The sequence below is a fragment of the Monodon monoceros genome, unplaced genomic scaffold (genome assembly GCF_005190385.1).
Source record: "Monodon monoceros isolate NGI ecotype Baffin Bay Population unplaced genomic scaffold, NGI_Narwhal_1 Super_Scaffold_18, whole genome shotgun sequence".
In the NCBI taxonomy this organism is placed as follows: domain Eukaryota; kingdom Metazoa; phylum Chordata; class Mammalia; order Artiodactyla; family Monodontidae; genus Monodon; species Monodon monoceros.
In genome coordinates, this window is record NW_021703774.1 from 67267914 (window position 1) to 67280940 (window position 13027).

The 13027-nt window shown below is 48.1% G+C and overlaps 1 protein-coding gene and 1 long non-coding RNA gene across 3 annotated transcripts in view; one reads left to right on the plus strand and one right to left on the minus strand.

The window, feature by feature from the left end:
- CADM3 (cell adhesion molecule 3) overlaps positions 1-12562 on the minus strand; it is a 29279-nt gene extending 16717 nt beyond the window's left edge. Inside the window, exon 1 of one of the 2 annotated variants that reach the window (XM_029230684.1) lies at positions 12337-12553. In XM_029230684.1, coding sequence (XP_029086517.1) covers positions 12337-12418 — 82 coding nt within the window. In that variant the 5' untranslated portion in view covers positions 12419-12553. Of the gene's footprint in view, positions 1-12336 lie in introns of both variants that reach the window. The other variant, XM_029230683.1, reaches the window with a different exon arrangement.
- Positions 1-13027, plus strand: part of LOC114899700 — a 40273-nt gene that overhangs the window by 3860 nt on the left and 23386 nt on the right. The gene's annotated exons all lie outside the window — the stretch shown is intronic.

The window sequence follows — 13027 nt, forward strand, 5'->3', positions numbered from 1 at the left end:
CTATAGAAAACACCAACTCCCCGAGTAGGAGTTGATGGTGATGGTGATGGTGATGGTGATGGTGATGGTGATGGTGATGATTCAGCATTTCTCTAACTCCAGAGTTAAAAATACTCTTCATCCCAGCCTACTTGTTATTCCTCACGACTACCATGACAGGTGGGTGGAGGAGTGTTATCTCCAAGGGAAAAACACATTGGGGGCTGTGGCCCAGAGTGCTGAAGGGACCCACTTTTAGAATGGTTTACCCACCCCCATCACTGGGCTCCCTGACCAGGTGATCTCACTCTGATTCTTCCCTAACACTAGCTATGCAGTGAATTCTCGTATGTATTTCGATCACACACTGAAGAGAACGGCCATGAAATCGGAATTAGAACTCAGCGCCTTAATCTTTTCTTTACGCGCAGAGCCACATTTTTCTTTAGCAGTGAACGTCTGCTTCTGCATTTGGAGGAAAGTGGACCAGTCTCATCTGAGGCCTTATTTAATAGATAATTCCAAGATTTGGGAGGGGAGTTACTTTGACCTGAGTAACTTTAGAGCACAACACCCCGATCACAAAGGACTCTCTTTAAACTCAATTTTCTACATTCGCTCTTAGGTTGCCAGGAATTATGCTACTTCTGCGGAAGTTACTGTGTAGTTTCCTAGTCTAAGACACTGAGGGCAGGAGTGTCAAAATATTCTCTCACTTCCTGCTCTACGTTCCTTTCTAACTTTGTCCTCCCCAAGCTCCCAATTCGCTTCCATTCCCAATGTTATAGTGCGGTCAGACGAAAGAAAGCTGGGGCCATAGAGGTAAGAGTTATTCTGTCATGGGGGCTTGTCTGTCTTTTCAGGTGTACTTCCTTCCTTTCCTGTTGCTCTTCAGGGCAGGCCCCTGTCCCCTCACAGGCAGTAGGATCCCCTAAAGGATCTCCTTGCTCAGCTCAGATATGCTCCGGCTCACATCCACTTCAGAGCCTCACAGCTCAGTCATGCTTCAGCTGCCTGCCTCCCTGATCTAGGCCTTCTCTCCAGCTCGCTGGCGCCTCCACCCTTTCTGGCTTGAGCTGCTGAGGCCTTGCTCCTTTGTGTTCCCTCCCTCCATTATTTCTGTTGCTGTCTGGTTTTCCCTCCTGGAGTCTTGTTTATCTACTTTCTCTCTGGCTCCCAACAGCCTCTTGGGTCCTAAGTCACTACTCTCTGGGTGTAGCTTTACTCTCCCAGGAGGCGTACACGATATAAGTGAAACTGGAAGGTGAATAGGGTGGGGAAGAGAACCTTCCCTGTAAGAAGTTCCTACTATACTGATTAGCCTCATAGCTTGGTAAAGTGTGGCCAAGAGGTACAGATTTATAGAACCAGGGATCCTATTCTGTTAGATGATCCAAGAGATTTAGGTTTGGAAAGGACGGATCTGGGCTCAAACAGGTTTATTACTGCATGAAGGCAGATACCTTTTGGTTCCATCCTAAGCAGTTGTTGAAAGTGAAAGGCTTTTGTTTCCTGGGTTTGGAATGGTGTGGGGCTTAGCTTTTCTAGGCTGAATGAAGAGGAGGGAATCTTTAGGGTACTTGGCTAGTTTGGCTAGCTTGCCTATGGTGGGCGTGAGGGTGGGGTTAAAACAAAAAGCACATCTTGATGTTAACCCTCTTTTCACTGAAAAAAAAAAAAAACAGTTATTCCAAATGTTTTCCTATATCCAAATGTGAAAAAAGTATACAAGTTTAAGATGCCGTGAGTAACTATGTTTGCTAAAACCCTGCAGTCAATTTGCATGTTCTAGTCATTTTCTACTGACCCCTAATGGCCAGAGGTGGTTATTCCTAAGATCCTTCTGAGTCTTCTAGACAGAGGATGGAACTGATGTCCTTTCTGACTCCCTATTACCAAAGTTCAGTAATTCCTTGCCTTCTCTTTCTGCACCTCATTCTTCCTAAAATATTTTCGCGTCTATGATTCTTAGAAGCATAGACTTTTAGAGTTGACAAGAATCTTAAGTAGCATCTAGTGCAAACTTCCCATTTAAAAGATGAAGAACCAAGGCTCAGAGAGGCTTAGAAACTTAAGCATGGTCACACAGGCAGCTAGTGGGAGCTGTGGTTATAACCCCAGTCTTCCGTTCTCGTTGCCATTTGATAGCAGTCCTGTGAACTAGCTAATTTGGAAGTTAAGCTGCCACTCTTCCTGCTTCCCATCTCCCTGTGCATTGTAGTGTGGAACCCCAGGACCCCAGATCTCAAGGGAAGTAACTCTACTAAATGCCGGGCAGGTTACAGAAGTTGGGGTGAGATGAGGAAGGAGTCCCTGAAGGTGCGAAGAATGGCATCGTCACAAATGTCAGGGTCTTCATGGCAGATTCCGGTTCTCACAAAAGAGGAGGCCATGGGGCAGAAGCCACTTCCATGCCCTTTAGGAGTTAAAAGGGTGATGAGAAGGACAGGCCGTGTGTACGTGTGCGTGCTAGCATCTGTGTGGTGGAGAGCTGGAGGATGCTACCCTGATTGTGATGTGGGAGACAGAGACTCGAAGAGAGAAAAACGCAGAGGAGCTTTTCCTATTCTTGAGCTAGTGAGAGAAAAAATCTGGAGGCAGAAGTGGGCTTGCAGTAGGCTGAGGGGGGGCTCTCGGAGACTTAGTTAAGATTCTGAGGAGCAGAGACTGGGAAGTGGGTGGCAGAGAAGGAGGTGGGGACAGCTGTTGCTTTGATTTGCTATTGAGTCAGTGTTCTCGGTGCATTAGCACTGGGAGGGAGCCCTGGGCTGGCCCCCAACAAAAACAAGCCCCTCTGGAGCCAATACTGTGTTGTAGTAAGAACTGCAGTTGGGAGACAGAAAGGAAGGGGATCTAATCCCAAAAGAGCCCCTTCCTCGCCTTAGCACCTACCTTCTAGGACTGGGCTCTGTGCTCCAGACAAGTGTCTAGTGTTCTGTACTAAGAGGCTGGGGGGAGGTGATGAGACAGAGCAGAACGGATTGGCTCAGTAAGGGCTGCTAGGAGCATGGGTTCTGTGCAGGGCTTTGACTTTCATCAGTTATTTCTCAAGCAAGTCCCTAAGGTAGAGCATGAAATCACTCCAGTTGAAGACAGCCTTGAGCCATTTTAGAAGTGTCCTTTTACCCCTATCTCCTCATTCCCTTCCCACCATGCTCACATACTCAGAAATCACAACAGGTATGACCTGGAGTCTGTATACTAATGCAATAGAGAGTCAGGAGTCTAGACTTTGAACTCTCAGTTGTCCCTTGAACCAAGTGCAGGCACTTTTATACCCTTTCTTTAAATGTATCTAGCTGCTTTCACACGTATGTAATAGAACTGGGGAAAAAAATCACCCCATCTTAGGAAGGTACTTAGGAAAGGATACATAACAGAGTCAGCATGGAGTAAATGAAAGCATAATTCAGTTTAACTTGTTGGAAAATATGTTTAGCTATGAGAAAATAGGGACTGAGAATGGGAGGGAAAGCCCAGGGACCCTGGGGAGAAGTAAAGAGCAGATTCCCTGAGGAATCTCCAACCAGGTGCCAAAGCCTTGCTCCTAACCCTCCAGAGCCTCCATACCTGTTCGAGTGCATGGATGCATTCCCTTCTCAACAAGCTCTATCTTATTCTTTGCTCTTTAATGTGGCACTTTAGATATTTCAGGCTGATGGCTTGGTGTGGCGGGATAACAAGGCTGTGAAAAAGTTTAATTTGTTAGAAGTCAGGCAAGAAAGCATTCATCTCGGCCGGCTCTCATTTTACGGACTCGTTTCTCTTCACTGGGTCATCAGAATCAGGGTGTGGATGACAGGTTCAGGGCAGTGATCAGGAAGACCACATGGCGAAAAAGGTGGTCTGGTCTACACACCCACACTACTCTGGGCTCCCCTCTTCTGCCAGTCCTAGCTGAGATGTAGTCTCTGCCCTTCACTTTTCTCACCCAAAAATGTATTTTTCGGCAGGTTGTTCTTCAATTAGCCTTACTTTGGGCCTTCCTGGGAATTTAACCCTTCTGTGAGATAGACACATTCTTCCAAGTCTGCAGACCTCACAGTTGCCGATATGGCAAATAATTCTGTTCTGACCCAAAGAGCTCCTCTCCTTAAATCTTCTTGAGAGTCTCTTCTTCAGTGTGGATATACATTCGATTTTGTTCCCCAAGATGCACATATATTCCAACCTGGTGACTCTCTTTTGCTCCTTCAGTATGTGTCCCTCACTACACACATGACAACTACAATTTTCACTATTTGTATCTCTGTTTTCATTTTTTTTTTTTTTTGGTCATAAACATAGCATTTTCTTATGACCCAGATACAGAGCCCTTTTCACAAGCCCGTTATTAATCAAAACCCCTAATGTCCAGCAAACCATATGGTTTAAACTCAGAGATCCTCCCCAAAGCAGAATTCAGGCTCTCTCTCCTGCTCAAACTCCCCAGGAGAGGGCCAGGATCCTCTCCTCCCCAGGGCTGAGGCTCAGTCCATCTGTCACTGACACTGGACTCCGGGGCTTGGAAACCAGAAGGGAGTTGGCATTAAGCAGCAGTTGAGGATAAATGAGAATGTGTGAGGCCCATGGGCTTAGTGATGGTGGTTTTTATATTCGTTTGAGATTATAGGATGGAGATTAGAGGAGGGAATATATAATATGTGTTTGGAAATATCTCATCCTTAAGAACTAGAGTAAGAACTAGTAAGAACAAGTGAGTATAATTGTCTCACTGTTAAGTTTACATTTGCTGAGGGACAAATGATTAGGAGCAGACGGTAAAACGGGCCCCTCATTTTATGATAATGAGAGAACTTGACTCTAGGCTCTTCAAAGACTGACCTAGGCTAGGCTAAGTCTTAAGTTACTTGTCATCGATGTATTTATTAGAGGTTTCCAAGGAGTATCGGGTATTTAAGTCAGAGACTCAATAAACCAGTTCACCTTCTGGAGCTTTTTACTCTGTCTGAGGCTTTGGCTGGAATTCTAGAATCCAAATTGGAAGCAAAGAGCCAGGTCCCAGAAGAAAAATGAACACAAGAAACAAGGATCTGCATCTTCCCAATGAAATCTGCTATTGGAAGTATAGTTCTCCATTCTATTTTGCTAACACCTGGGACTATATGAAGGAAATGGAGAACTAAGTAATGGCTAGCTTAGAGATGAATGGCTGAGATGTCAGCCTTCATTTCTTTTTCTTTCTTTCCCTAGGGTGAGGCGATGCATCTGACCTTTCTGACCCTGAACTGGAAGTAAATGAGCCAAAGGTGCTTATAATTAGCAATCAATACACAATTAGTGTAGGTCTAGCTGGGGTAAGGAAAAATAAATCCTTAGAGAAAACAACATTTTAGTTCTTTATATTATTTAGCTTTCTTATTCTCCTGGAGATGTCCAGGAGAAAGATGGAGAGAGATGAGAGGGCTAAAGAATCCCAGAGGTAAGAGCTCACATAGAAGAATGATACACATATTGAAAAAAATGTTGGAGTCTCTGCATTAGGATCCTTTCAGAAACATGTCTGCTCTTTATGAGAACGGGGTCTCAGGGAGATGAGTAGATGGGAGAAACTCCAGCTGTTACCATAACCCTAATTCTGTCTTCTTGAAGGCTCGCTCATGGAGATAAATCACTTCCATTACCTGTCCTTGAGGAATGAAGTTTCTCCTTGTATCAAATAAGGAAATGGAAGAGGGGTCCTCGAAATTAATTCTGGAAACCTGTTTCCCCAGCCTCACTCTGGTGTAGGTCATTCGTAAGTGTTAACTATTACATGAACTATTATGCAAAATTGACATGGGGAAATCAGCATTTAGGGGAAGAGAAGCTTGTGTAGCTTTGATGTGACGGGAGGAACATGTTGGCTGTCTAGTCTCAGACTGGCAGGGGCTGAGCATTCTCATTGGGATCATTGGCAGATACCCCAAAAGAGTGGCAGAGTCCAGTTTAAAGATTCAGCTCCTGAGATCTGGCCAAGAACTTGGACTCTGGGATAGGATGGTTATATTTAAGGCCATGTAGTCTGTACTAGATGGTTATAATGATGAGGGACATGAGTCAGGGATTTGATATTTATCTTCTATGCCTCTCATATATTGAATTCCTCTGTTATCTATTCTGATAACCTATCCTATATGTTGTCTTTACGTCTACTGCTAAGGCTGAGGGGACAGGAACAATGGGTACCATGACAGGACAATTAGAGTTGGTTGTCAGGCTCAGAGTGGTGTTAAGAGGTACATGCTCATAAACTGAGTAGGACTCATTTTGCATTCCACATTTATAGTGTCTATGTGGTTATAGTATATGAGCAATGCTGTCTCAATCTAAACCACGACTATTTGTAGTTCTGTTTTAAATCTATGAGTCCATATATGGCAAAACATTCAGTTCTTTTGAGGCCATTTGAGGTCACTCTATGTCCTAGTCTCCTGAACACTGCAAACCACACTTCTTTTCAACCTCAGTTATTATTTGCTCTTTCTGTCCCCTTCCTACAGGGGATTAGGTGGTTATGAAGACTCTCCAGATCTATATCTACAGGTCTTGTTTACCTCTTTCTGGTGGAGCAGGTCAGGGATCATAACCAAGATCATGTGTGTGTTTGTGGTAGGGGGAGGGAAGTTCCAGCCCTGTTCTGAGGGCTGCAGTGTAGAGAGTAGAGATTAGGAGCTTGGATGGGAGCAGGACCACGGAGAGCAGCAAGAAGAGCCTGGAGCATCCCTGTCAGGGGCTAGCACCATGGAGAGCTCAAAGCACCTGTGGTTTGTTCCACAAAGAACAGGGCTACCAGGATCATAGGTTAAGGCAGCCAGCTCTCAAGCCAGACATCAGGGCTTCTGCTAGGATCACACCACACACATCACTTGCTCTCAAAGGCCTCCTGAAGTACTCTGCTTGAACCTGCCACACATACAACCAGGAGATTGTGCTAAAAAGTGAGGACCGCCACCAGACTGAGTTTGTCAACATGAGCCTCAGTAATTATGAAAATTACATTAGTATCAGTGGTGGTGGAAGAGGTTTTGACTTGCTACAACCAATTATGCATGAAATTAATAGTATCTTTCAGTGTGGGAAAAAGAGCACCACAAAGCCTGTGTCCCCTCAGAGACACGCTAGGCATGAGGAAACCAAAATGTGTATTACAGTCAGATAGGGTATGAGATGTATCAGAGTCCGGGTGCTCTAAGGCACCCCAAATTGCTGTGAATCGTCCAGTCTTGATCATACACAGAAAAATGGAATGGATTATGACTCTTAAAAAGGGTATTGTCCTCAGGACTTAGAGGCCTCTGTGTTAGCTGGGAAATTTGGCCACTCTCTTTAGACGTAGGGGAATTTCAGTAAAGGGACAGATAGTTCTCTCTTTCAGTACTTGTTGCTTCCGTGAAGAATATGTAGCTTTAATGCGCTTATATTTTGTAAAAAATCTCAGCAGCTTCATGTGTTCAAGACTCTTGACAACTTGACTTCTCAGTGCTAGAATGGATGGATCTCCTTGTTATGATAGGATTGGATTGGGTTTTTACTTGGGTTATAAAACCTCTGAGCATCAGCTGGTTCTGACCTTGTAAAGAATCATCTCTGCTGCTGATCCTAGAGGAAGAAGCAGATCTTTGGCCTCAGAGACTTGTTCTCCTCTATTTTACAATTACGTGGAGTGTTTGTTCTTAATTTGACTGAGTTCTTAGAGACCCTGAATCTTTTTCTGATGGCTTGGTTTTCTGGTGGTTTGTTTCTCTCTATTTCTTATAAGCATTCCCATGAGGATGGCTATTCTCGGAATTTATGGATGGACTTCTAGGACATGACCTTATCCAGGAAACAAACTGTTCCAGTACGTTGACCTATGGCCAATGATTAAACAGGAAATATTAACTTTTAGCATGAAACATGAAAGGAGAAGATATAATTAACAAAACTATCTAATACCCTGGCTTTTTCATTCAGTAGTCAGTAAGGAGCTGGTCCAGTCCACAGCTTGCTTTCATGGAGGACCTGGAGGCTAGATTACCACCCTTCAGTGAAATTCCATTACTGAGAAATAGATGACAAAAAAGGGATTGTTGGGCTGGTTCTGTTGGAGTAGGAAACAACAAAGAATGTGACTAGCCACAGCCCCAGGGGTTTTATTATTTCTCTGATGAGAACTGTGAGGATCTTTTCCTAGGTTATTTTTTTGTGACCTAAGGACAAGCAGCTTTTGATTCTATTGTATATATTATTTGGACTGCAAGGAAGTAGTAGTTAATACCAAGGGGTACCAAAATCAGATCTAAGGATTTTCAGAGCAATGGCACAACTACTTAGTCTGCTGTTTCAAAGTGACCAGAGCACCAAAAAGATGCCATCTGTGGAATTTTATGGCTGCAGAACTATGAGTCATTCTTCAAGTGAATAGTGAATGTCTCCAACAAGGCGCTCTTGAAATTAGATTTGGCCCTCCTTTTCTCCTCAGTTGGAAGAAGAGAGAGAGAGAGAGAGAGAGAGAGAGAGAGAGAGAAGACACCTAAGGGTAGTGAGCTGTCTCATTTACTGTTAGTCTAGGGCAGAGGATTTCAAACTGTATGTGGCAGAACCTCTGTCTATGCCTTAAGGATTAGGGGGAGTGTAGGGGAAGCCAAGAAGAAGGGTGAGAGGGCTCCAGGTCTTATCTGTTTTCAATAAGAGTAATTCTCCTTGGATCTGTTTTATTTATTTGATAAAGGAATTTCACATCTTTAAAGATAAAAGTGAGAAAACCACTGTACTAAAAGAAACGACTAAAACCAACAGTGCTGCCTAGCCCTAGGGAGAGCTTAGGACAGAATCTTTGGGGTAACTGCTGGATAGGCAGCTGATATGCCACAGCTTGGACCCCACATCAGACAGACTGTATGATACCAGTGTCTCTCTGATGGTTTCAACTTCTTTGTGCCAGAAAATGCACATGTCTGAAGGGAGAGCATCTCCTTCCCAGGGGTTCCCAGCTGCAACTGGGAAGAGAACAGGAACAGAAACAGAACAGCTACAGCTGCAACTAGGAACAGAAACTGGATGGAGTAGGTCTGCCAAGCAGATCTGTGGGCAGCTCTAGAGTGAATGCCTGCTGGATTTCTCCGGCACACTGGGCATGATCTCTGCACTGGGCCCCTGGCCAGGGGGCTGCAGAATGGATGGCAGTGGACAGAAGGTCATTGGGAAGGAAAAGATATTCATGTGTGAGGCAGTGCAGTCCAAAGTTAAACTGCTATATCCTGGTATAAAGCAAAGTGAGGCTGCCCACCTGTCTGTCTCTGCACTAGATCAACTCACAGAGTGCTGGAAATAACTTGAAAAGGAAGAATCCAAGGAAGTCTGGTTACAATGTTGAATGTTGAGCTGCTCACCAGAAAGACAACCACAGAATACATTAAGTTCACAGGCCTTGTATCCCCCAAAGCTGGAACTGCCAACTTCTACCAATACTAGTGGAGAAACGTGAGAAGGAAGGGGCAGGTGGCAAACTCTGAATATCTAAGCCATCCCTGAGTTTCTAGCCACAGCACTCATGGCCGGGTTCAGGTAACAATTGTTTGCCCTTCTCCAACCTCTCAATCCCTGTTCAGCCTTATGAAACCTAAAAAAAAAAGTGTATGCTGTACTTCAGGGAGCTGTATACCCCAGCAGCATATGAAGTTTGTTTTCCTCATTCTAAATAGAAAAAGCCTCTCTGCCATACACCCTTGACCACTCCAGCATCCGTGTATTAGGATATCTTGTCCTTAAACTTTCACACCACGTCTCTTCTTGTTTTGGTCAAATGTTACCAGGTAAGCCATATACTGCCTAGCTCCCTGCCCAGGGACCTCAGGCCAAGTCAGGGGTACTAGACACACCTTCTTCATGATCCTGGGCAGAATGGCCTTAGGATCACCACCCATGAGCATTAAAACTATGCACCCACCTCCCCCATCGGAGTGGGTCTGTTTTGATCCTGAAGCTAAGAAGTAGAATTAATTTAGATAGAAGATCACATGTGGTTGTGCCTCTTGTACATCAGTGCATCCTGAGACATTACAACCAGACATATGTCCACTGTCTGCACAGATGATGCTCTACAAGGAAAATGATGCTTGATTTGACTCTGTCTTGGGAACAGATCTCCCTCCCCATCCCCAAATTCTCAACCCCTCCTCCGGACATTCTCCATTCAAAATTTACTGCCTTCCACTCTTCCCTCAAGCCACTGCTCTGATATATATATATATATATATATATATATATATATATATATATATGGATAAAGCATTTCTCTTCCTCTAAACCTTAAAGCCTGAGTGGGGGGGGGCTGGAGCCCAAATTGAAGACCAAGAAAGAATAGTGCAGTTGGTGAAGAAAGACTTGGCCAGAGTATGGATTTTCTCTCTTCTCCAATGTTTACATCCTAGGATTGAGCTAACAGCTTTCTGGGATGACTTCATTCTGTTTAGGTCTCAGCCTGGCCCCATCAGTTCCCATGGCCGAACAGGGGCAGTTTGGGTCATGCTTGTGTCTCTTAAACCCAGCTACCAGGATGGGAAGGCCAGGGGCTGCAGCTGAAAGTCAAGGCTTAGTAGAGACTCGTTATTGTGGTCCATACACCCAGCAGCCTCTCCTTGCCTTGCACTTAGCCTGCCCTCCCTCAGGACTCTCTTCACCTCCTCAGTGGGTAGGGTCATCAGGACAGTCCTCTGGGGAAGGGGGATTCCACACAGGGGAGAGGAGGGGCTGCTGTCTCTATGGTGACTTGGGCAGTAACTCCCCTGGGGAGGGTTAATGGGTACAGAGTAGAAGGACTCAGCCAGCCAGCTGTAGGTAGGAGATCCCCAGTGTCCTCATACCAGCAGAAACTCCTTTATCATGATGGAGACAGGGCTGGGGGAGCAGGTCAGGCGAGATGGAGCAATTATTCCTCCAGCACCCAGGCTCTTCGCCTGTTTCCTTCAGATGAAATTCTCTACATCATCATCCCCAGTTTCAACCCCTCCCCTCTCCACCCCCGCCCCGCCCTGTGCCCATCCCTTCTGGCCACTGGGTCCATCACCCAGGAGCCGCCTCCCCTTTCTCCTCCCCTGCGGTTCTTTCTGTTTTTCGTTGGCATCTGGCCGGGCATAGCCACCACCCTCCCCTTCACTGTCCCCATATCCTTTGGCTCTGCAGAGGTCCCGGTCCCTCTTCCCCTCCCCCAGCCCAGCCTGCCTCACACAGGGGCGGAGGAGACCGAAGGATGCATTCCTTTGGTCCCTTCACAGCCTGCCCTCCCTCCTCCGGGAACCTGAGGCTCGAAGCTGTGGCTCCCTTCCTGGTCTCCCTACAAACTGCCCCCTGCCACCCCATTAATCGTCAGCAGCCTTTAAGAAAGCTGAGGTGCCCCGACAGAGCTGACCTACATAGCCCGGTCCAGGGCAGGAGGGGGCCCCAAGTCCCCTCACCCCTGGCCCCGCCTCCTTTCTCCCCCCCCCTTCCTTCATCTTTCTACCGTGACAAACCCAAGAAGGTTTGAGTTCCTGACTGAAGCAGAGGGGGCTAGGCAAGACACCCCACCCCAAATTTGGAAAATCAATCCTTAGCCCAGGAAAGCTTTGGGTTTTCTATGCATCCTCCTCCCCAAATACCTTCATCCTTCCCTCTGCCCAGCCTCTCCCCACTGCCCTCCCCCATCCCCCTTCTCCGCTCTCGTCTGGGTTTCTTTTACCAGCTTCTGCCACCGCTAGGGATGTTGCCATCCCGGGGCCCTCTCCGCCCAGTGTTGTTGTTTTGCTCCAAGAAGAAGCCCCCCACTTCCTTGCCCACGCCCCCCTCAAGAGCCTCACTCAGGCTCCCTTCCCTGCCCACTCGGAGCTCTGCCGCGGGTGGTGCGGACGGGCTGGGGAGCAGAAATGTTTGCATACAGCAGTTGGGGGAATTGCACTGGCTACCCAACCTCTCCAGACATACATACACAAACACCCGACACACGCCCTGACTGAAACAGCGACAAATCTCACTCCGCCCCCAACACACACTGACACAGACATACACACAGATACTGACACAGAAACGCAGAACCAGACACCAACACAGACGCGCGCACCCAGACACACACACGGACATCAACACATCCATACCCCGGGATGCTTATAACAGACCCAAACCCCGACTGCACACGCAGACACACTCGACGGTGTACAAGGAGGGGGCATACCCGGCACACCCCACGATCCACAGAGACACGGACGCTCAGAGACAGACACAGGGGTATCAGCAGCGGCCGGCGACTTTAACCCCCGCTTCCAAACAAAGCCAACAGGCTCCCTCCGCCCCCGCAGCCGGTCGGAACCCCCGCCCCGGTCCCACCCCCCCTCCCCTGGCGCCGCCCCCTCCCTCACTCACCGTCCTGGGAGAGGTTGGCCCCGCCGGGCGCCCAGCAGCTGGCGAAAAGCAGGAGCAGGGGCAGGGCGGAAGGGGCCCCCATCGCGCTTCCCGGCCGGCTCCCTGGCTGGGCGCTGGCGAGCCTGGGTCCCCAGGGGCTGGGTCTGGGGAGGGGTAGACGACGACACTGACCGAAAGGGCGCCCCCGAGCCGCTTCGGAGCCCGGGTCCGAGGCGGGGACCGGGAGGGAGCCGGCGCTGCTGCAGTCGCGGGGATTAAATAGGGCGCTCGGAGCAAACCATTCGGTTGGAGGTGGAGGGGGGGGGTGACGGGGGCTGGGCTGGTCGCGGGGGGGACAGGTTGCCGCATTCCCCACGCCCCCCTCCCCGCCTCACGCACCCCCTGCGCGCAGTCGTGGTGCCTTCCACCTTCTCCCTCGGGAGCTCCACCAGCCCTGCTCGGGCGTGGAGCAGAGGGAGAGAGCTGGGTCAGCAGTGGGACCTGGCGCCCACCCCTCTTAGGCTTGGGGTGGAGGGAGGGGGGGCGTCGGGCAGGGCCCTGGGCCAACTGGCGGGATCGGCCACTGCCCGCCTGGGCAAGGGTGTGCCCACTAACCCGAGATCCTCCAGCCCCGCCCTCCCTCCTTTGGCAACCCGGGATCCCCAGGAGCCCTGGGGTTCCCCTATCAACAGTATGCCCAGGGACATCTCTT